Source organism: Sarcophilus harrisii, chromosome 1, assembly GCF_902635505.1.
Source record: "Sarcophilus harrisii chromosome 1, mSarHar1.11, whole genome shotgun sequence".
Taxonomy (NCBI): domain Eukaryota; kingdom Metazoa; phylum Chordata; class Mammalia; order Dasyuromorphia; family Dasyuridae; genus Sarcophilus; species Sarcophilus harrisii.
The window spans coordinates 466,365,130-466,389,436 of NC_045426.1; the positions used below are offsets into that span (position 1 = coordinate 466,365,130).

Consider the following 24,307-nt stretch of genomic DNA (forward strand, 5'->3'; position numbering starts at 1 on the left):
AAGATCTGACTTGAATGCAATACTATACCTATAAATGTAGAATACATGCAGACATGGCATTTGGAAATGTTAACCATAGAATGTTTTAGACAGGGCATATTTTATAAAACCATAGGGAAAGAATGGAGATATAAGGTAAAAAACAAACCTGTGATTGGACTATTGTTTTCCATTAATATCCAAAATTTAAAATGACAATGGCTCTCAGCAATTAGTTTTGAACCCTGTGGGAAAAGAAATGGTCTATTTTGCACTCATGAAAGGATATTTAGGCCTCTAAGTGATCAATTTCTTTTTTACTTTATTCCTGATATTACCAAGTTGTATAAGTAGAATTGGAAATTAGTCACTTTAATCAAGCAGCTCTAGGGAATCAATGACATTGGTTTTTTTTTCCTGCCATTTGTCTTTTTTTAATGTTGACAGTATTTGGGAAGGCAACAAACAGAAATGTTTTTTTTTTTTTTTAAATGTTATCAAACCAGGGCATGTTGAAATAAAAACAATCAAACAATAGACATATTAAATATTTACATAGTAACATAAGTGAAATGTTATAAGTATGAGGTTTTCTTTTTTTGGTCATCCAATGTTGATAGTAGAAAAATTTAGTAAACAAAAATATGTCTTTTCGAACCTCATATCACAGACAGTAAATAATTTTTTTGCATTGCTTCTGGCTACAAATAGTCCCATACAAATCTCCAACTACTTAAAAATCATAGTCTGAATCATGAAAAACAAATCAATCCATTTATGCATATACTATGATGCAGTTAACATTAAACATTTGGTAATAAAAATGCCTCTTCAATCACTGTAAGCAGCTAAAGAATTAGTCCTTCCATTTTCTTTTCCAAAATATCTTAACTGAATAGCTAGAGTAAGTTCTTGTAGACACCATAATCATACTGCTGTTTCTAATGCCCGAATCATCAAAGGTTATTGAAAATTTCCATACATTGGGATTATGGTTTGTCTCTAGAACACAGATCTTTAAAATATAACACTGACATTAAAATGAGAAATCTTGGTCCCTTTCCACTGAAGAAAAGACTGCTGCTGAACTGTACTTGCAGCAGAATGATGTTTATGGGACTAGGTTTTGAGGGTGAGAGTGGGTAGTTCTCAGCCACTGACTTCACGTGGGACATGGGTAGTTTGATGACATTTCCCCATCCTTTTTAAATGAGTGCAAATCTATGGAAAATACAAAGAACTCCTGCAAGAGTATAACCATTGATGGTGACATTATAAATGAATACATTTGATTTAAAAACAATTGTGTGTGCCACAATTTGCTGATATGAATCATATTTAAAGTAATTATCGCCTCCCCACCTAGAAAGGCAGGGTCAGAATGTGTATATTTTAATTTGGGTCTATTTTTTCCCCTTCTAAGTTTGGATTCAGATTTTGGCTTAGATAGATAAGGTTACTAGTAGATGAGTAGTTTATCCTCTGAGCTAGTCAGTCCCCAGTTATTCTTTTCAATTCTGTTCCATCAGTCAAAAACAGGGTTTCCCTTCCTGGGTAAAGTATACAGAATCTTCCTGAGTTCAGCCTTTACTTTCAGGAACCCACGCAGTGGCTAATCCAGGCACATTGAAATAACTTGTGCAACCAGTTTTGGGGTGTGTGTGTGTATGTGTGTGTGTGTGTGTGTGTGTACACTGTGGCATCTGAATATGTCGATTGGGGAAAAAAAGTATTCCTTTGTTCTAAGGCTGTTGTTGATATTGCCCCTCTGTTGCTGTGTAGAAGTCATCCAGCACACTCTGTAAATAATCAAATGTTGGCCTTTCTTCTGCTTTCTCCTTCCAGCACATTTTCATGATGTCATAGAGCTCTTCTGGACAGTTTTCCATGCGTGGCATCCTGTATCCCTGCCCCAGAGCCATCATCACATCAGCATTAGTCCTCCCTGAGGCAAACAAAACACACCGTTCAGAAAACCAGCCTAAGTACGTCAGCTCTCAAGTACGACACTGTTCTCCTGTTATCCACGTACTGCAGCCATTAACATAAGCAAGTTTTAAAGGCCAAGGAGACTGCTCTGACAGACTGAAAATATACATTTTCAGTCTTGGGTTTCCAAGGTAGTATTTAGCCTGCCAAATATTTCAGAATGAGGCATTGGGGAAATAAGACTATGTGTGCCCCAAGAGCCAGCAAAGTTTGTAGAAAGCAAGCCTTTTTGCTCAATCTCATCCAATTTACTTTAACGATTTGAACTAATGTATGCTGGAGTTCATCTATCTGGGGCATTTGTTCTCTTTCTTTTAAAAGCCCACCCATCCATTCTCAGCTGTCAAAACTCTCCTCCTAGCCTTTTCAATTCTCTTGTTCCTTCTATTCTTCTTATTTACACTCTTGGGTTATATCAACACTTTCCAAGTCAAATCAATGTTTGTAAAATTGCCCAGAAAAGTGGGGGGTTGGATTATCCTGTCAAACCTATCTGGGTCATTCAAACAAAAGTGGGTTCTTTTAATTGCATGGAGTCCAACTTACCAAATGCCATGTATGGGTGATGGATTCAGGATCAGAGGACCTGGATTCAAATCTTGGCTGTATCACTTACTACTTATGTGACCTCAGGTAAACCACTTAACATCACTGGTAAGTTTGGGCCTCTGGGCCTCAATTTGCTCATCTGTGTAATGAGGACAGTTTCCAGCTCTAAATTTATGATCCTATGATTTGTTTTCAAATTTACAGACTCTGATGACTTGGATGAGATCAATTGTCCAAGCACAACACAATCTATCAACTCACTAAGTCATCTTTTAACAAAAGGGGATAGAGGTAAATGAGCTTGAGTCATGTCACATTATCTATGTCAGCCTTTTTCTATTAAATGGCATTTTATTTCTTCTAATTACATATAGTTATAATTTTTAGCATTCATTAAGAAAATATTTTTTTTTTAGTTTTGAGTTACCTTCCTCTCTTCCTCTCCTCCTATGATGATAAACAATTTGATATAAATTACACTTGGTCAGCTTTTTTCCAAATTAACTTTATAGTCTATCTGGAGTCTCTTTTACTTGAATTTATTGAGATAGCAATAATAAATAATATTATATAATTATATATAATATAATTATATATAATATAATAAATAAATGGGATAGCAAGATTAAGAAAGTTTCACTAATACTGGAACTATGAGAATTTAGGAGAGATGGTTGAATCTCTAGGGCTACTTGAAAAGCCTGATTTGTTGATTTTTGACAATGAGGTGACTCTTCACACATCAAGGATTTGATTTAGTGTTTCCAGAAGAAATCATCCATTACTTGAACAAGGATTGAGCACAAGAAGAATAAAGGTGCTCATAGGCAGTAAGTGAAAGGTGCTAACAATGTAATTCAATAAATATTTATTAGAAGCTTACTATGTGCAAGGCACTTTGCTAGATAGGCACCAGGACTACAAAGAAAAGGAAACAGTCCTTGGGTTTACATTTTATTGAATCAAACAGATGGATCAAGCAGGCTTGAATTCAATAAATATTTGTTGAGAATCTACTGTGAAAAGACAATGGTCTAGACACTACAACGAGCTATCCTGGTGTTTTTCCTCACCAATGCTAGACATAATATAAATTGATTTTTTTTTTCAAAAGAAAAGTCTATATAGCAGCAATGGATTATTTTTAACTCCTATTTTTACTTTATTGTAGTTTACAAATAACTATAGTAGAAGTATTATCAACTCCATTTTACAGATGAGAAAACTGAGGGTTTATAATGTTAAGTGGCTCACCTAGGGATGCTTGGCTATAAAGTATCAGAACTGGGGACCAACCCAGGCTTCCTGACTATAAATCCAGAGTAATTTCTAACAAATTATATCATGACCTAATAATTCAAAAAATCTAAATACTGGAACTGAGAAAATGGCCATGGCCCTTAAAAAGATTCTACTTTCGGAGATATGGTTATGTATGGCTGGTATGCATTTCTTTGGTTTATTTTAAAACACACATACACACATATTATATAAAAATATATACATATACACATACATATGTATATGCTATATCTATCAATTGATTGATCTATCTTTGATAGACCTCTCAAAAAATAATAGGCTTTACACTATTTCCCCTTCTTCCTGTCTTTCCCCTTTCTAAGTTTCATGCAAGTGACAAATGAATCTTCCTTCTGCACAGATCTGATCACATCACCCTTATAGTAAAACAAAACAAAATAATGTCAGTCATTGCCTTTTCCTATTAGGAAAAGGCAATGACTAACATTTTCCTTAGTCTGACATTGAAATTCCTTTGCAAATTGGCATAATTTTACTGTTCCAGTCTTTTCCCCAACCCCTGTCATACGCACTATGTGCCTTTACGTATTTTATGTTCCAGCCAGACTTGACTCCCAGCTGTTTCCCAATTTTGTCCTCCTCCTTCCTGACCATGTATTTGCTCAGGTCATCTCCACATGTCTGGACTCGTTCACACTCTCTTCCTTAAAGGCACATCTGAGGCATTATCTCTTCCACGAAGCCTTCCCTGAACCCCCTATTCCACTGAATTATTTCTCCCTCCTTGAAATCCATTTGTCTGGATCATTTCTTTGCCCTACTCACATTCTATCCTTATTAGGTCACAAGATCCTTGAGGGCAAGGATTGTGTCATTTTTTTCATCTTTATATCTAACACAATTTCTTCATATAGTTAATCAATAAATGTTGGTGCCCAAATGATCTCACTAGGGAAATCAATCAAACAAAAGGGAGAGATGTATAATTTGAAAGCTAGTAAAGTAAAAAACAAACAAACAAAAAAAAAGACCAGTCTTTACATTTTCCCATGTGCATAGTGCTTTATAGAAACAGCCTGTAGCTCCAAAAGACCTGGCAGGATTTTTTTTAGTTTAATGACAATAAAGCTTTTGAGGCTTCTCCTCTCACTAGCTTGTAATTGTAGCTATTCACTTGCTAAATTGTTACTGATGTTTCTACTGCTGCTTCATTATTCTGATACATTTGGCCAGCTATGTTTTTTTGTTTTTAATAGCAATCCACTACTGGTATTAGTGTTTAGTCTTTTGCTGGCTTCTATTCCATTTAGCTGGTTTTTTAAAATTATAAATTAATATATATAATATATTGTATTGGATTGGTGATGTTTTTTCTTCAGTATAAAGCATGTGAAATATTGACTTATTATGTAAGCTTCTAGGGGTAAAGGCAAGAACTATGTACTCATGTACTATGTGAAAATGATGTTAGAATGTTATAGCTGGAAAGCATCTTACCAATAATTTCATTTAAAAGCCTGGCTTTAGATAATGCTCTGGGTAGTAACAATCAGGTAGTAGTGGCAGCACAGTTAACTAAGACCACCCCTTATCACTGCTACAGATTTACCATTAAAGGTTCTTGGGTACACTATACCAGACAGATCTAGGGAGGGAAGTTTGAGCAGTTTCCTTCAAACTAATGCAGCATGTCATTAGGGATGTATGTATTCAGTCTGCCTTCTTCAGTTACGAGTCTGAGAGATGGGAGACACTGGCATGGGACTAGTCAGCATGATGTGCTTCTATCAAAGAAGGTAATGTGCTCTATAAGCAAAGTAGAATTGCATTAGCTCAAAGGAAATGTGAGACGGGCAAAGTGAGAGACATCCCCTCCCCAAATATGTATGTGGAGTGTTTGTACCCGGCCTATGGTACAGCCTTCTAAGTTGACATTGGTCTGATCAGCCACAGTTGGACATACTGAGCCCAACATCATGATGTCATTGTAGTTCTCTTCAATCACTCAGGATAAGGACCCTTCTAAGGGACAAAGCCCCTGAAGGAGGCCATAAATAGTTTTCTGGTAAAGCCAAACATTATAATCTAAGCAACATTTTGAACAAATGTTCTAGATCTTGACAGCAGTCCTAGATCTCATTAGTGGTTTTTATGATAAAAAAAAATTTTTTTTTGCCTACTTTTACACCTCAGTAGCACAATCAGGATAGGGATTTACTTAATGGAAAGCTTCAGGAAATATCAATACCTGAAACTCAAGGAAAAAATTTGCACAACTTTCTTTATTTGGGGTTTCTGTTCACCGCAGAAGAGCTGTGGCATTTCCAATACGCTAACTTTTGTATTTAACTTTATTCACTTGGACCGATTTCAGAAGAAAGGAATGCTTTTACTTATGTTAAGTTCCAGATTTCCATCTGTGGAAGTTCAATATTCAGTATAATGTATGCACAACAACTGCAGATTTACTTGGGGATTTCTCTTCCCCTTCTGTTCTAGGATGTTCCTGATTAAGAAAATAAAGTCAGGAGTCTCCCTTGGAAGCAACTTCCTCTTGAGGGTTTTCTGCTCCCATCTCTATCCCCAGCTCTTTTTCTCTTCATTCATATATACCCTCCTACATCCATTTTTTTTTGAAGTTATTTCTCTCTTTTTTTTTTGGCAGTGAAGCAGCAGCTTCTGAGTCCCCAGACAGAATAAAACATAACTAGGGAGTAGCTGATGATCTGGCATGCTGTCACTGGCTGGTTTGCCACATGGAAGAAAAGAAATAATCTGGCTGATACTGTAAAAAGAGCACTTACTTTAGGATTATATTTAAATGTCATCATACATGCTTACTATTTGTATAGGCAACCTTCTTGATCTCAGTTTTCTCATCTGTAAAATGAGTTGATTGGGCTGGATGACCTCTGAGATCTCCTTTCAGGTCCAAGACATCAAGGTGGCACAATGAGTAAGAAGACTGGACTTCAGAGTGAGTAAGACAGTTCAAATCCTACCTCAGACACTTAGCTTGTGATCCTGAAATAAGTCATCTAACCTCTCTCAGACCCAGTTTCCTCATCTGTAAAGTGGGGATGCATACCTCACAGGGTTTTTGTGAAAATAAGATAATATAGGTACAAGGTTTTGTTTTGTTTGCTTTGCAAAGTGCTATAAAAAGCCTAGGTATTATTAAAATTTATTATCCTACATAGGCTTTTCACATATGCCAGGTAAGCATGGAGAGAAAAGAAAGAGGAAGAGGAGGAAGAGAAAGAGGAACAAGATCATGATGATGATGGCAACAGACTAAGGACAGAATAATGTAAAGACAGAAGAAGAAAAAGTCCCTCAGACTGAGAAGTCAGTAATGCTCCTGGGTTCAGGAATCCCTAAAACCTTGGCTCCAAGTACCTTTGCGCAAACATCCCTGTGCTCACTAGAGGAGTACTATATCACGTTGTTACACAAAAGACTTTAAGAGAAGGATGATCTCTCATACACTAGTCAAACTTCTAATTCTATCATAATCTTAAAGGGTCCACTTTTAATACCATTTGTGCCTAGAATGTTGTTCAAAATAAACATATTAAGTCAAACTTAGAGAAATGGTAGCCTGGTGTTATGTTGGCAGTAACATTATGATTTTCTTCTGATAAAGAATTTGGAGCTTTTGGCGTAAGAACATTTCCCCAATACATCTTAGCACTGATTCTAGAATGAATCCCAAAGTTCATCTAGTCTAATCCCCTTCATTTTGTAGATAAAGAAAGTCAGGTCCACAGACACTCAGTACCTTCACCAAACTCACACAAATAGTGTCACTTGTGGGATTTCAACCCAGTCTTTTCATGTCAATTAGTGTTCTTCCCACTGTATCATATGATTTTGAAACCCATATGCCAAAATGTGAGAGAGAGCATTGGATGAAAGTTGAGAAAGAGATGGCTGTCTGGGCCATTGTTATTGTGATGTAGAAATCACAGATCATGTTTTGAATTGTGCTGGTAAATCAAAGGATCTGGAGAGTGCTGATTTTAAAAAAAAAAAGCATAAAATTTCTAGAAGCTGAAGGAGGTTTGGCCTTTGACTTGCTAAATGGTCTTGCAGAAACAGAGTCATATTCTGATGCCCAAGAGGTCAGAAAGCTACAATTTTTTATCCCTTAACAAAAAAGGCAAGTGAGCAAAAATCAACATGATCTGGAAAAAATCTTTAAAAAAAAAAAAAAAAGAAAAGAAAAGAAAAGAAAAGAAAATCAGTTTCAAGACTAGTGCTGACATCAGTGCCCATTCACTGCTCTTCCATATATGTGTGCACACTGAAATAAGTTGGTGCTTTCAAATAATTGATGTACTCTACTACTACTACTACTACTACATACTCTGCTTAAAAGGGAAGTCTATAGCTAATTTTAGCAATACTTTTCACAAAAGTAAGTTAAGTTCTAATTCTTAAAAAGTTATCCTTCAGCTAATTAGAAAAATTTGGTATCAAGAACAACTCAAATCTTAGAATTTGAGAAGAATTCTACATAACTCCTTTTCATTTTAAGACTCTTGTTACAATTCCAAGCCCAAGAAGTTGCCTTATTTATCTTTATCAGAATAGTTAAGCTGCTGGTAGTTAAAGAAAGAGTTGGGAGGTTCCTCAAAGGTCACCCAATCTAACCTACGCCTTAACAAGAATTCCCTTTATGATATGCTAGTCTCCAATAGTTTTCTAAATCTGTCCTGTTCCACTGATCCTTTTAATTGGTTTTTTTTTTCCACACATGCCAGGAAGCAAAACAACAACATATCAAAGAATGAACACAACTGAGTGGATACAAACAGATTTACAGTACCTGGATAGGGAATTTTTCCATAAGTTACGATTTCATATAGGAGAATTCCAAAGGACCATACATCTGATTTAATAGTAAAATATCCAAAATTTATTGCCTCTGGAGCTGTCCACTTAATAGGGAATTTTGCACCTATGAAACAAGACATATTTAGTTATGAGCAATTGGAAAAATGTTAGCCTATACCTAGGAGGAAATAATCTTTTTTTAAAAAAAAATTTATATTGTAGTTAAATTTTTTAAAAATATAAATCATTGGAGATATTAGCTCCCTCAAAGTCTCCACAAAAGATTGTTTAATTCTTTTACTTATAAGTGCAACACAGATTTAAATTGTGTATTAATAATTCTCAGCAAACCTTAGGGTTTCCATTGCCATAAATGATTTCTATATAAGGTGTTATGAGGGATGAAGCTTTTATATTCACACAAGTCAAAGTAAAGAGTATTAACTTGGGAAGAACTGCTAATGTCTTTCTGCTGTCAACAAATCAAATGATTTAGGCTTGAATTGTAATTTGGAGCACTTGGGAAACATTGAAGATGATGGGATTTTCAGTGAGTATATTTTGCAGAAAGCTGACCCTATAAAATACAACTTAACTTTAGTATTTTGTGTGGTACCAGATCAAAATTCAAAGTGAAGAGAGCACTCTTATTTACATGACTAATTTCAATGAAATATGTAATAATGAAATGAAACTTGAAAGACTTAGTGAAAAAAATTCAAAGGCTGTCTTTATAATGTAGCTAGTTCATCAGTCCAAGTTCAGCTACTGTTTGTACTAACCCCACCTTTAAACTTGATAAAGTGTAATAGTGGAGCTAGAAAACTGCCTAAGATAAGTAGGTCTCTGTAGGCACAGAGTGATCTTTTAACACAACCAAAGCAGATATAGAACAAAGTACAACCAAATTTTGAAGTTATTTCTTTATCAACTCTCTAAGTGGGGCCAATTCTTCCAAATGGCATCAGTAACAAATACATATGGCACACTCTTATAAGAGAAACAATCTGAGACAACTCAGTATCAACTTAGTAGTCCTTTTAGAACAAGACAAGGTATGTGCACGAATGTTTGTGGCAGCCCTTTTTGTAGTAGCTAGAAACTGGAAACTGAATGGATGTCCATCAGTTGGAGAATGGCTGAATAAATTGTGGTATATGTATATTATGGAATATTACTGTTCTGTAAGAAATGACCAACAGGATGATTTCAGAAAGGCCTGGAGAGACTTACACGAACTGATGCTGAGTGAAATGAGCAGGACCAGGAGATCATTATATACTTCAACAACAATACTATATGATGACCAGTTCTGATGGACCTGGCCATCCTCAGCAATGAGATCAACCAAATCATTTCCAATGGAGCAGTAATGAACTGAACCAGCTACGCCCAGAGAAAGAACTCTGGGAGATGACTAAAAACCATTACATTGAATTCCCAATCCCTATATTTATGCCCACCTGCATTTTTGATTTCCTTCATAAGCTAATTGTACAATATTTCAGAGTCTGATTCTTTTTGTACAGCAAAATAATGTTTTGGTCATGTATACTTATTGTGTATCTAATTTATATTTTAATGTACTTAACATCTACTGGTCATCCTGCCCATCTGGGGGAGGGGGTGGGGGGTAAGAGGTGAAAAATTGGAACAAGAGGTTTGGCAATTGTTAATTCTGTAAAGTTACCCATGCATATATCCTGTAAATAAAAGGCTATTAAACAAAAAAAAAAAAAAGAACAAGACAAGGTAATGAAAAAAAAGTTATCATATCATAGTATCATATTAATAATATCATAGTATGATAGAAGAAGCCTGTTAAAAAGATATGAATTTTGTCCTAAACCTCACCTATTTCCTTATTTTTTTTAACCTACATCTTTATTGATGACAAAGAATAGGTAGTACTCAAAAATAGTATTGGGCATGATGTGCAAAGAATTGTTCAAGTTGTTTGTTGTCAATTTTTTAATGTGCTGGAAATAAATTTCTGCTCCTTGACCTTTAATTAGTTAATATGCAATATCTGAACCAGGTTATGAAAGCAGATTAATTTGCAAGATTATGTTGAGTTAAGTGCACATTATGGTAACAGCTTCACATTTTGATTTCTAATATAAAGATTGATCTAAATTATGTTTTTGGAGATAGACTTAATGTTAATCCTATGTAGTTAAGAAAAGACTGCTTTGATATCTAATTAAGCAAAAGCTTTAAAAAACCCAAATTTTATTGTGCAAAAACCATTTTTTTAGTTGCTTAATTAGAGGGAAAATTGTAGTTTGTGTTAAATTTCTAGTTAAAATCATCTGGAGTCAATCAAGATGGCAATTTTAAAAAGCAACTTATGACTTATAAGAATGGCAAATTAAATAGATTGATTGTGGTACATTAATATCTATAACCAAGACTTTTTTTTAAAGACAGCCACCTCATAATCTATATATGACACAAACTTGAAAAGCATCACCATACCTTCTCTTGCTGTATACTCATTATCTTCAATTATCCGAGCAAGGCCAAAATCAGCGATTTTACACATCAGTGAATCTGAAACGAGAACATTAGCTGCCCTCAGATCTCGATGGATGTAATTCTTCCTCTCGATGTATGCCATTCCTTCTGCTATCTGTAACAAGAAAAAGGGCTCTCATTTTCTGTCCTTAGCACATTATGCAGGACCAATAAGAAAAAACAAAAACAACCATTTCAAATTTATTATTAATATTTTTTGATTATTATCAATAAATAAACCAGAATTGCTGTTGTAAAGGCTTCTGGAAATACTATACTTCCTAACATTTCAATGAAGATAAATCTTTTCCTTCTTAATATAATGTTGCATATTTATTGCTTCAAAGATTCTCTAAAAGTAGAAAACCTTCAAGCTACCTCTTCAATGACATTAGTAGTATTGTTCCGTTTCACAAATGAGATAGAAGCAGCAGGAATGGGATGTGAGTAACTAGAAGAAACAAATTAATGGATAAAAATTAACTAATGAACCAAAATGGGTCTATCTAAAGAACCACTTGCTTAATACAATGGGCTTTATATTTTTGATTAGTTAATAGCTTCAGCTCTTTGTCTTTTAAAAGCTTTTACAACTCACCTATTTTAAAAAGAATTTTAGTTTAACAAAGAATGGAAACAGACACTGAAAATTTAAGTAAAATGGTAAGATTAGACATATTACTGTCACTATAAATTTATATGGTGACAACAACAATAATATAAAAAATTTATAAAATCTCAGGACTCTGGTCAAAGCAGGGGACAATAGTAACTTCAAAAGGCAGATAGCAAAACATACCTTCCAGTTCTTGAGAAGTAATGAACTTGAGATGTGTGTTCTCAAACATGGCTTATACATTGATTTATTTTGATAGATTATATGTATTTGTTACAAGGAAGGGGTGGAAAATGGTGTTGCAGGGAGAATGTTAGTGTGGTAAGAGATAGCTTTAAAAGAGCATCAATAAGACATTTTTAAAATGCAAAAAAGAAAGAAAAAAGAACAATTTTATCACCACCCCATTAAATTATACATACATATATATATATATAATATATACATACACACACACAAGTGTGCATGTGGCCACATACATATATAAACATTTTTTAACACACAGTATATAGTTTCTTACACAAACTTCTTATAATTCTTTTTTTTAAAATATATATGGAGATGTATGTGCTGAGGATTAAGTTCCCAAAACAAAATTACCAAAAAATTTTTAAAAAGAAAAGAAAATCTTGCTGCATTCCCAAACATGATTTCCAAGAATAATAGTACCAATTCAAAAGTTAAATAAAATCCTTGTTTTAAAGCTTTTGAAGAATGTGTTGAGCTCATTAATAGGCAAACTATCAAATTAGTTGGCTTACCATAATTCAGTTTAATAAAACACTTTATGACTCTAATCCAGTATATGGTTTAGTAGTTCATGATAGTTTCTCAATTACCTTTTTTTGAGTATTAACAAGATCCATGATTTTAAAAACCTCCAATTTACTACATGCTAGGCTCTGAAAATGGCACTTCCTTTAGAAAGGAGATTGATTTAATATATATAAAGATAAATAAGATACAGTTTATATCATTTTTAGCTAAAGGATGGGGAATGAGAATAGAAATGGAAAGCTTGAGAAAAAAAGTTTTAGATGATTACTTTATCCATAGATCCTACTTTCCATGCCAATTCATTCTAATTAAAGATATCTAAATGTCACCTTAATGTATAATATGAAATTTAATTTATGAGTAACTGATTATTTAATTTACTAGTTTATTTTTGAATAGTTCCATAGAAATTGTAGTTCTTATCTAAATTACCTTGTATTGTATATCTAAAAGCAAAGGCCAGAAAATGGTGTCATTGTGTAGAATTGGAAGCTTCACTTGTACCTGGCATTTGCAGCAATTCTTAATCTAGCAGAGTTTCATGACTCACATCAAATCACTGACCCCTTCTGATACAAAAAAAAAAAAGTTTGAAAAAATTCCCAAGCAAGAGAGACTGATTTCCACATATTTTTTGGAAACTATCACTTAAAAGAGTTTGTATATTCATATCTATCTATTGACATATACTCATACATATACATGTGTATAGACATATGTACTTTTTATTCTTGTAGTTCAGAATTGACAGCTTTTTTGTTCGTGTATGAACATATTTTGAAATTTGAGTTCATCTGGTCAACGAAAAGATGAAAACTATGTCAACATTTGAAATCAGGAATGTTGTAATTACTAAATTAATTAGATATCAATATCTAACACTTACATAGCAATGAAGCTTTACAAAGTGTTTTACATATATTATTCCATTAGATTTCACAACAACCTTCCAGGTACTGTTATTATAGTTCTCATTTTACAGATGAAGAACCCAGGCCCAAAGAACTTAGAGGACTTGCCCAAGGTCATACACCTAGTAAGTATCTGAGGCAGGATTCAATCTCAGGATTTTCTGACTCCAAGCACAATTCCCAAATATTCTAATAAGTTTGAGAATACCCTCAAAAAGGGATGAAATAAAAGAAAATATCATGATATGAATTATTTGATTTCTTTGTTCTTTAGGCAAAACTCTAGGACAAAAATGATGAGTCAATAACAGATTGTGATCTACTGTGAAGGAGCCTGCCAGGGATTTTCCCACCAATGGCTAGTGAAATCTATTTCTGTTACAAAACATTTTACATACATTATTTCATGTAACCCTTATGATTATTCTTAGGTGTAAGCAAGGAAGGTAGTATGAATATAATTTTGAAACAGATAATTGACAGAGAAGTAAGGTTCAGAGTAGAGAGCTGAAACCCAAGTTTTCTAACTTCAAATTCAGTCTTCTCATTAGAGCATACTGTTGCTAAAATGTTAGATAAAAAGTGTTCTCTCTGTCTCTGTCTCTCTCTCTCTCTTTCTCTCTCTCTCCCCTCTCTCCTCCTCTCTCTTCTCTCCTCCTCCCTCCCTCTCTCCCTCCCTCCCTCCCTACCTTCTGTTCTCTTCTTCTCTCCATCTCCCCCTTTCCCATTCCACCTTTCTTTGTCTCTCTATCCCCTTCCCCTCCAGATAAACATAAGCCATGGAAAAATCCTTGTATTATTGCATATCCTCCCTCAAGTACCATTTTAGAACTATTATTGTGCAAGGAAGTCAAACCAATGATCTTCATTCACCTCAACTATTAATTGTCTTAAGCTTCATTCACCAAGAAGAGATTATAGATATTCCTAAATTAGCTGCTCCTATAAGAAGTGAACAATGATCATCCCTGTACAGTTGGCATGTCCTATGTAAGAACAAAAACAGAAATACCAGTTTGTTGGTGAATCAATTCCTTTAAAATATTATTTATGCTTCCTTAATCTTTGAAGTTTAAGTACAGATTCTAAAGAAACTTTCCAAGAAAGTATAAAAGATATTGATCTCTTTCCTCAGCAGAAAGTACAACTTAACGAAGTAAAAACTTCTCTATCCAGATACGGTAGGTTAAAAAAAAGAGAGTGACAGCAATAAAAATGTTTTTTAAAAAACAATGAACAGAAACCAGCAGATAAGGCTAAGGAACTAATTTAGAAAAAATGATTTCAAGTTTGGTTTAACAAAGTAGTCTGGTATGTTGAAAAGAATCATGGACTAAAGCCATAAAGAAAGTTTAAGAATATCTTCCGTGTCTTGAAACTAAAAGTAGAAGTAGCAAAGCAGGTGCCAAGATGTATTTGTAGAGGGGTTTTCCCCCAGGCTACTTTGACACATAAATGAAATCACATCTTACAACAAAAAAATACTCTTTTACATGCATGTAGAAAAATTCCTGTAAATTTTAAATTACATTCATATTCTTAGAGTTGGATCTTTTCTGATTCTAATTGTTGGCCCAACTGATCAATTAGTTATTAGAATTCTAGGTGGTGCAGTGAATAGAGTGCAAATCCAGAGTCAGGAAGACTTGAGTTCAAATACACCCTCAGACACTAGCTGTGGGTGACCATGGGCAAATCACTTAACTCTGTTTGCTTCGGTTCCTCATCTGTAAAATGAGATAGAGAAGGAAATGGCAAGCCACACCAGTATTTTTGCCAAGACAACTCCAAATGAGGACATGATTGAAATGAATGAACAATAAAAGTGACAGAGCTGGTTAAATGATGATCAGCACTTTAGTGAACAACAGCTTTAGTCTTAGTATAGGACAGTTCTATTGCCAAATGTATAAAGACAGATAGCCTTAAAGAAAAAAAAACCTTGATTTTTACTCTAGATGCCTTCTTCTTTCCTATACTTCATTTCTAAATCTGTTGATATTGTAGTAATTACTTCATATCTAAATATGGATTTAAGTTGACTTCTACCTATGGGTGATATTTTTTTTTCTCAAAAGAAATTTTTTTTAAAGAAAAAAATTAGCTCATCTACAATTTGTAAAGCACTTTCAGATTTGCAAAACCCTATTATGGATGTTAGCTTAGTTGTTCCTCATAGCAACCTTATCAATTTTCAAACACTAGGTTTACTATGCGCATTGACTAGTATGTTTTGTGTACCAAATCTATTCCACTAACCTCTCACTCTATATTTTATCCAGCAGCAGATAATTTTTGATGATTATTGTTTTATAATATACTTTGAAATCTGGTATTGCCATGCTACTTTCATACACACACACACACATATATATACACACACACACATACACATACACATATTTTTTCATTAATTCCCTTGATATTCTTGACCTTTTGTTCTTTCAGATGAATTTTATTGTTATTTTTTTCTGCTTCTATTCGATAGTTTTTTGGTAGTTCAAGTGGTATGGTATTAAGTAAATTAGTTTAGACAGAATTGTCATTTTTATTATGTTCGTTCAGCTTACCCATGAGCAACTAATCTTTTTCCTATTGTTTATATCTGACTTGATTTGTGTGAAAAGTATTTTGTAATTATTATATATGTGTTATATAATTGCTAGGTTTGTCTTGGTAAGCATATTCTTAAGTATTTTATTTTGTTTAAAATTAATTTAAATGGAATTTCTCTTTCTATGTCTTGCTGCTGAGCTTTTTGGTCATATTATCCTATCAATTCTCAAAATAAAAAGGAGATAAGTGAGAGGTCACCTAAGCTGCTCTTGAGTTCAATTTACCAAGTTCAAATGAATTCTATCCTCAAATATTTAAAGAAATGGCAGATGTAATTATTGGCCCATTATGAATGATCTTTTAAGGATCAAATCTTTATTTTATTCCTTAAAAGAAAATGAGAGCAGACTATAGGCTAGTGTTCATTACTGATTCCTGGCACAATTCTAGAACATATTAATATTAAAGTGAAGGTTAACTGTCATCTGGATAAAGGTGTTAAACCCAGGCTCTTCCTAGTGTGTCCTGAACAAAAGTAATATGTAGTTTGGAAGTGTTTAACAAAATATATAAAATTACAACAAAAACATAAATAATGCTCATTTGTGGTTTTCTAAGTAAGTCTTCAGGAATCAGTTTCCATTTGTGTTTGATGCCACTGATCTAGGAAAAAAAAGGAATGAGCTGATTTCAAAGTGAAAAGTCAAGTCACATAAGACTAACTAAACTAATTTTCTTTGTTGGCAGTTACTAAACTATTAATCAGTGAAATGCAATAGATATAGTTTACTTTTGTTTGCATGTTCACATCCCCATTTGACTTTAAACTCTTCATGGTCAGGGATTGTATTTTGACTCTCTTCATATCTCCAGACCTTATTTAGAATAGTACTTGTTATGTAGCAACCACTTAATAATTATTTATTAGCAATTATTAATATCAGCAAAGCTTTTTGACAAAACATTTCACATTATTCTTGTGGAGGAGCTAAAGAGATTAGCTATAATTAAGTAGACTGGCTAGACCCAAAGAGTAGAAGTCATTGTTGGTCTGACTTCAAAGGAATCAACTCCAGTAGAATTTATTTTGAGATAGGTAATGCAAGTTACTATCTCCATTTTACAGAGGAGAAAAATGAGGCTTAGGTTGAATGACTTGTCCACAAACAGTTAACAACTAATTTTATGTATTTAGATGAGGGAGCTGAAGCCAAAAAAGGTTACATGCCTTGTCCCAGTTAACATAGTAAGCTTCTTCAGTGGAATTTGAATCCATGTGCTCAGACTCTAGTTGTTGTTCAGTCACATCTGATTCTTTGTGACCACATTTGGGGGATTCTTGGCAAAGATTCTTGGCAAAAAAGAGTGATTTGTCATATCCTTGTTCAACTCATTTTATGGATGAAGAAACCAAGATAAATAGGGTAAAGTGACTTGCCCAGAGTCACACAACTGGTAGGTTGAGACTACATTTAAACTCATGCCTTCTGACTCCAGGTACAAGACTCTTTCTACTGTACCACCTATCTGCCTTTGGGTTATTATACATTAAAATACTAATGGATGAGCAGCTATATCCAAGAAATTAAAAAGAAAGTCTTCTTCATGAATACAGGCCAGGCAGAGTTGGTTTAGAAAGCAGATTGGACAAACTGAATTTGGATTAGCATAGAAAAAAGAAAAAGAAAGACTTTCAGTGAAACAGGGAAAGTAAAGAGGGTTTTGCCCACTGAGTCAAAGAATAAAAACAAGATAGACTGGAGTGTAATACCTCCTAATACTTCCTGGGGTAATGAGGCTAGTGCCCTGTCAGAATGAAAACTATAAAACTAAAAATAAAATATAAAATCATACCGATCCTTTCATCCAAAGAGCATTGAGTACTTAAAAAAAAAAGAAAAAGAAAGAAAGAAAGAAAAAGAAAAAAAAAAACAATTTGCAGGTTGTGATTGTTTAGCTGTTAATAATTTGGGGATGGAAGGGAATTATGAAGAAGGAGAAAGGTCCATGGGATTGGGAATGAGGAAATATGCTACTTTTTAAAATAGAAAATAAGGTCAATTCTTTAAAATATGGAGCGCTATTGATTCCCGACAACAGTCTAGAATAGATTTTCAAAGGGGCAACTTTATGAACACTTAGAAAGAAAAGTAGTGTCCACTATTTAAAAATATGAGTAAGGATGGGACCAACCTGGGACTTGATCACCTAATTGATACAAGCAAGTTAGGCTCCTGCTATCCATACAAGTGATAGAAACTTACACCCTTAAGAGAATTGTTTATAGTATGAAGGGATTAAGTGTTTCATGTAGGTCAGAGACAAAACTCAAACCCACATTGTTTTGGCTCAAAGACCAATTCTCTATACACTATACTCTGCTGCCACATTAGGAAGTATGGTTCATTGATAAAAAATCATATCAGACTAACTTCTTTCCTTTTGGAGTTTTATCAGGGTTACTTAGAATAGTCAATAAGGACATTGCTATAGACAAAGCATATCTAGGTTTCAGTGAAGAATCTGATAAAATCTTTCACAGTGTCCTTGTGGTCAAGATGGACAATTAAAGACTGGCTGATGGTCCAGTTGGCTGGTTTTAGAATTGGAAAAATGACCAGGACCAAAGGTCAATGTTTAGTGAACGGAATTATCCTGAAGCTAGGTCTTATAATAAAAAGCCTTTGGGCTTTATTCTTGGTCTGGTTATGGTCAACATTTTTACCAGTGTTATAGGAAATAATAGCAAGCAATGCTTCTATTTGTAGATCATCATAGCTGGGAAACATTGTTAATAATTTGATAGAATTGTTATCCCAAAGGATTTTAACAGACTAAAATAATGGACTATAAATGATAAAATTAAATTCAATATTGGTGGATACAAAACTCTGTACTTGGATTAGGAAACACACAGAGACACAATTCATTAAGAACAAAGTGAATGAGGCATGGGAAGAAAGGAGTTCATAGGAAAAAGACTAGAGAATTTTTGTGAACTGCCTACTCATTAAGTCAAAGGTGTGATAGGGGAGCCAAAAGAATTAAGGTGAACTTAGCATACATGAACAGAAACAGAGTTTCCAGGGATTTGAGCCATGCTGCATTATTTACTGGTCTGACAATATCTGCTGTATTATGTCCAGTTTTGGGCATCACATTTTCAGAAATATATTGATTAGATGGAGCAAAAATTTGTCCTAGATCATTAGCCAAATGTATACACTCAATGGATCTTTTAAACAGAATAGCTGCACTATTGCCGAGTCAAGTCTTTTATGTGACTTTTTATGTACATATGTACACATTTATATATACATATTGATATTTATGTTGAAAACATTTATATGAATAGACATAGTGAGTTAGCATTCATTATGTATACAAAATATCCACTATGTATAATCATGTAAATGTTTCCAATATAAGTGTTAGAGTATATATTTCACTTATTCCTTAGCATATTAGCCATTGGGGGACAAAGACACTGTTTCTTCAATGTAGCATGTAATGGGCTGAGGTTTGAGTTGATGCACTGAGGTCCCAAGTCCGTGAGGCTAAATAGTAATTGGGCTATACTCTATTAATATACATGATTGGATAAAGAATGGTCCCTGCCCACTCTCCATGCAAGTCCTGATGTGTTGTATAGGAAATGATGATTTGGGTGGGTGGAGGCAGAGGGAGACAGGAAGAGAAGCTGGGAGAGATTGGCCTGGGTTCCATACTCCTAGCTGCTGGTCATGTGGCTGCTGGTCGTGTGGCTGCTGGTCTAGCTAGCTTCTTGACTCAGCTACACAAATTGCTATTGCCCATTCTCTTCCACCTCCGATCTTTCTTCACTGAGAATAAAGACTGACGATTTTCCCCTAACCTGAATTCCTGACTCCGGCTGATTTTAAAATACGCGATCTTCACAGTAGCGTACTGAATGGAACAGTTTCCTGAAAGTAGCATCCATGTACAGCTACTGGCTAAGAATCCTGGAAGCATAAAAATTAACTGACTGTGGTTAGAAATTCTCTAGAGAACTTCAGGGAAGAAAAGCTGTAGATAAACTGTAAGATACCACATCCTGACATATTTAAAGTGAATTGGCAATAATTCACAGACTTCCTAGGGTCACATTTACTGAATAGTTACTATGAGCCTTGGATTAAGTATTGTATAAGATTAAAAATAAAAATAAATCCTAAGGCAGAATCCTTGCCTTCAAACAATGACACAAATGTACATAAAACAAAGAGGCCAGATAATCTATAATCAAGTACTCAGTGGTATGGTATAGCAGAAATTCATGTTATTGTGGGTGAGAATTATCAGAAAAGACTTCATGGAATAAGAAGTGAGGCTTGAGCTGGATGTCAAAGGATGAGTTAGACTACTAAAGCAAAGGTGCTGGGAATGAGGGAAGTTTACAGGAGAGGGTAATGGAGAATTCAGAACAACTAGAACAAAAGTTCTGCCTTGGGAAGTAATGGGAAATAAGATTGGACAGATCATTGATTCAATGTTATTATGGAGGGCTTTAAAAACCCTAGCTTCCTTTACTGAGATCTGAATCTGGTACTTCACTATGGCATGGAGGTTGTCCTGGATTCCATGCCCACAGAGTGTTGCACTCATATGGTTATGGCTGAAATTAAGTCCAGCCCAGAAGACTCCAAATGAAGGCTCAACAAGATTGAGAGAAAAACAACTTGCTGGTTCTGACCAGCAGCATAGGAAAGCTCATCATTAGAATATTGGTTACTTGAGCTCCCTTCCCACTCCCCTCCCAGTCATGAAACTCTTTCAAATCATGGAAGAGTTGCAGTCTAATTGATGAAAGAGTACTCATAGCAATGTAAGCTATTTATCTTGAACAAAAATCATAAAATTTAACTGGAAGGTCCTCAACATTCATCCAATCCAACTCAAACATGAACCAGAAGGTAATTTTCTCTGTTGACTAGGTCTAGTAGAATGTAAATTTCTTGAAGGCAGGGCCTATATAATAATAAGCATTTATTTAGTTTTATGGTTAGTACTTTATATTATCTAATTTGATAGATTCATAACCCAAATCTACTATTAGTGCTATAAAGTTCTCAAAGGAAAGCAAAAGAAATTGAGTAAGAAAGAGAGACAGTGAAAGTTAGTCAGAGACAGAGACAGAGAGAGTAAGAGAGCTTGAAGACATAATGTGACACACCCATAATAACTTCCTATATACTGAGGTCATTCCAAGATTTTCTTTCCTCTTGCCCAAACAAAAAAGTTTGATTTTACACAATTTTTCAAATGACAGTATAACATCCTCTTGCCTTTTAAATGAGGCAATCATGTTTTCTTGTTTTGTAATTATTATGACAATTTTAGCTGTATCTATCCATTTTGTGTGTTTCAAAGGCTAAAGTTTATTCTCCAGTCTCAGCAGGGCTATAATAAAGATATGGAGATTAAAATTATAATTTATATATTTAATGAATGAATCCTATATTAATTGCTTATTCTTTTTATGTGTTTTAGTCAGTTTCATATTCTTAGATTAATATAATCTATTTAATCAAACTCCTAGAAAATAGTGACCTTGTCTTTTTAATTTTATAAAGTACTATACTAATCAGTGCTTTCTGATGCAAATTCCCAACACAACTTGATCCTAAAAGAACCAGATTTCTTTTCACTAGTGATAACAGTAGTAAAAATGGAACATATACTTAAGGTATCATGGATACTGGAAAAGAATATTGGTCTTGGAATCCGAGGATTGGGATGGAATCTTGTGTCTGCTATTTACTATCTTTGACATCTCTGATGAGTCACAAACTTTCTGGGCCTCAGTTTCCTCACTTGTAAAATGAAAAGGTGGGCTAAATTTTCTCCATAGTCTCTTTCAGCTCTAAATTTGTGATGCTGGCTACTTTATAAGAGGAAGTCAAATATATTCAGAAATAGGAAATTTTAGAGCTGAAAAGGACCTTGGTGAAAATCTAAATTAATCCTTCCCTTTTTTTATAAATGAGGAAAGTAAGGTTTGCAAAAATAATATGACTTCTCACTGAAGTCATATAATTTTGTAATAAAGGCAGGACTAGCAGGATATAGGCTATTTCCATGCCAATGAAGTTCTAATTTGAATGTGTCTCTATTACAAGTTCACCAAATGTTTGAAACAAACATTCCATTGACAAATACTAATGTGCTGTATGAAATAATGAGCCTGATATTAAAAATAGATTTGCACAAAACAATAAAGAGTAAAGTGGACAAAACCAAGAGAACATTGTATAAAGTGAGTAATATTGTTTTTAAAAACTTTGAAAAAAAAACATCCTAATGGTAAAGGATATTCATTACAGATATTCTGTATAGATAAAATTACTAGATTCAGGTAAGAATAGTACAGCAGTGCTTTCTTTTATAAATTGCCTCTAAAAAAGATTGATTGACTGTTTCTTGCTGAGGAAGTTCCATTTGCTTGATAATGACAGCAAGGTCTGGTATTCTGAACAGAAGGAAAACAAACAGCTAAAAAGGGGAAGAAACACTGAATAGTCACTGAAGCGTCACTTACCAGAAATGGTTTTCTACTGTACCTGGGAAACTGAATCACGAAAGGAGAACCTCTGAGCACAGAGCTGGGATTCATTCATTCTGAGTTTTTAGTTTGGTACCAGTCTGATAGAGGTAGAGTCTTAGTATAAAGGCTAAATGCTTCCCTTCTATCTCCACCCCCTTTTAGGTAAATAGGATAGCAATATCACTTCCCACATTAGGAGGCTGTGAGAATTAATTTGATTCAATTCAATAAATATTAATTGCCTACCATGTGCTAAGTTCTGGGGATGCTCACCAAAGTTATTTGATTTTGCCAGCTTTTGAGGATCTTGGCTAAGCTCTTCTCAATGACCTATGGCATCACTGTATCACAGTCCCATTTTTAGTAAACAGAATTGACACAACAGCATTTCAAGTAAATCTTATTCTTGACTACCTTACTTTTCACTACTTCTAACAATGTCTTATCTAAGTTACATGAACAAAATCACCATAGTAGTGGAAATTACAAAGAATAACTGCATTCTTTGGGCAGGGAGAAGATGAAGGTAGGAGATGGAAAGGCATATTGGAGGAAGAATCAAAAAGTCTCAGTAATTTGAAAAGGATATCAGAGTTAATAGGGAAACTCCATAGAATATTAAGAAGGAATAGAAGAGAATACCAAAAGAAACTAGAAATAGATTTTGTTCTGTTAATACTGATGGAATTTATAAACACTTAAACACAATTTTAATTTTCAGAGATACTATAGCGACAACTTCATAATATAAGACAAGGGGAAAATACAGGTAAGGATTAGAGTGCAATTTAACCCTTAATGATAAAACAGCAAACCCAAACCTATTTTGTTTTTAATACTTTTATTGCAATTAGGTTATGCTGACACTAGGTGGCAATATGGCTTTAATTCAAGTGGTATGAACCATGGCGTCAAATGCAAAATAGAAACAGGCTACTAAATCATACAAAAAGATCTCTGTGGGCTACAGACTGACTTAGAAAACACATATTAACATTTATATTCTATTGTAGTTTTATATATTTTGTTAAATATTTCCCAATTAAATGCATCTAGAAGATGTTTATCAATTGTCTTCTGTTCTTACCTAACTCATCCTGAATATCTTCTAGAAACCAGATTTCCTAATTTTGACATTTTTGATCTGCTTGTAGTCAAAAGCCCTGTGCAGCTTTTCTCCATTATTTGCTATGATATTTCAGCTTTAGGGAATCATTCCTTTAAATGATTGTACAACTTGGGTCATATCACAAAATCTTGGACTTGGATGATACCTCAGAGTACATTTAACATAACCCCAGACAACATTTCACACAATCTGAAGTGAACCAGAATCCCTCTCCAACCATCAATGACAAATGTTTATCCACTTATAATGAAGGAACTCATCGCTGCCTGATTGGCCAATCCTTAATAACAACAACATTTGGTCTCATTTTATCCTTGCAATTATCCTGGGAGATAAGTGCTTTTATTATTCCTATTTTTCAGATAAAGAAAGCTTAAGTAACTTGCCCAGAGTAAAACATGTTAGTGTCTGAGGTGAGATTTAAACTCAGATCTTCCCCACTCTAAATACTACATGTTATATCCATTGCCCCCATTTATAGTCACCTCTAATTATTGGGACAATTTTCCTTACTGAGAACTGCATCTCTGCCAATCTTGCCCATTGTTTCTATTTCTGCCCTCGAGGACCAATCAACATAATTTTTCTACTTGGAAATCCCTCAGTTACTTGAAAAT

General features: G+C 34.2%; 1 protein-coding gene across 2 annotated transcripts in view; it reads right to left on the bottom strand.

Annotated features, from left to right (window-relative positions):
- Positions 1-284: 284 nt before the first annotated feature.
- The window catches only part of LYN (LYN proto-oncogene, Src family tyrosine kinase), a 124,479-nt gene continuing 100,456 nt past the window's right edge, over positions 285-24,307 (bottom strand). For both annotated transcript variants that reach the window (XM_031946389.1, XM_031946390.1), the window contains 3 exons: positions 11,098-11,251; positions 8,612-8,743; positions 285-1,924 (listed from right to left, as the gene is read on the bottom strand). In XM_031946389.1, the coding sequence (XP_031802249.1) occupies positions 1,722-1,924; positions 8,612-8,743; positions 11,098-11,251 (489 nt within the window). In that variant the 3' untranslated portion in view covers positions 285-1,721. The remainder of the gene's footprint in view (positions 1,925-8,611; positions 8,744-11,097; positions 11,252-24,307) is intronic.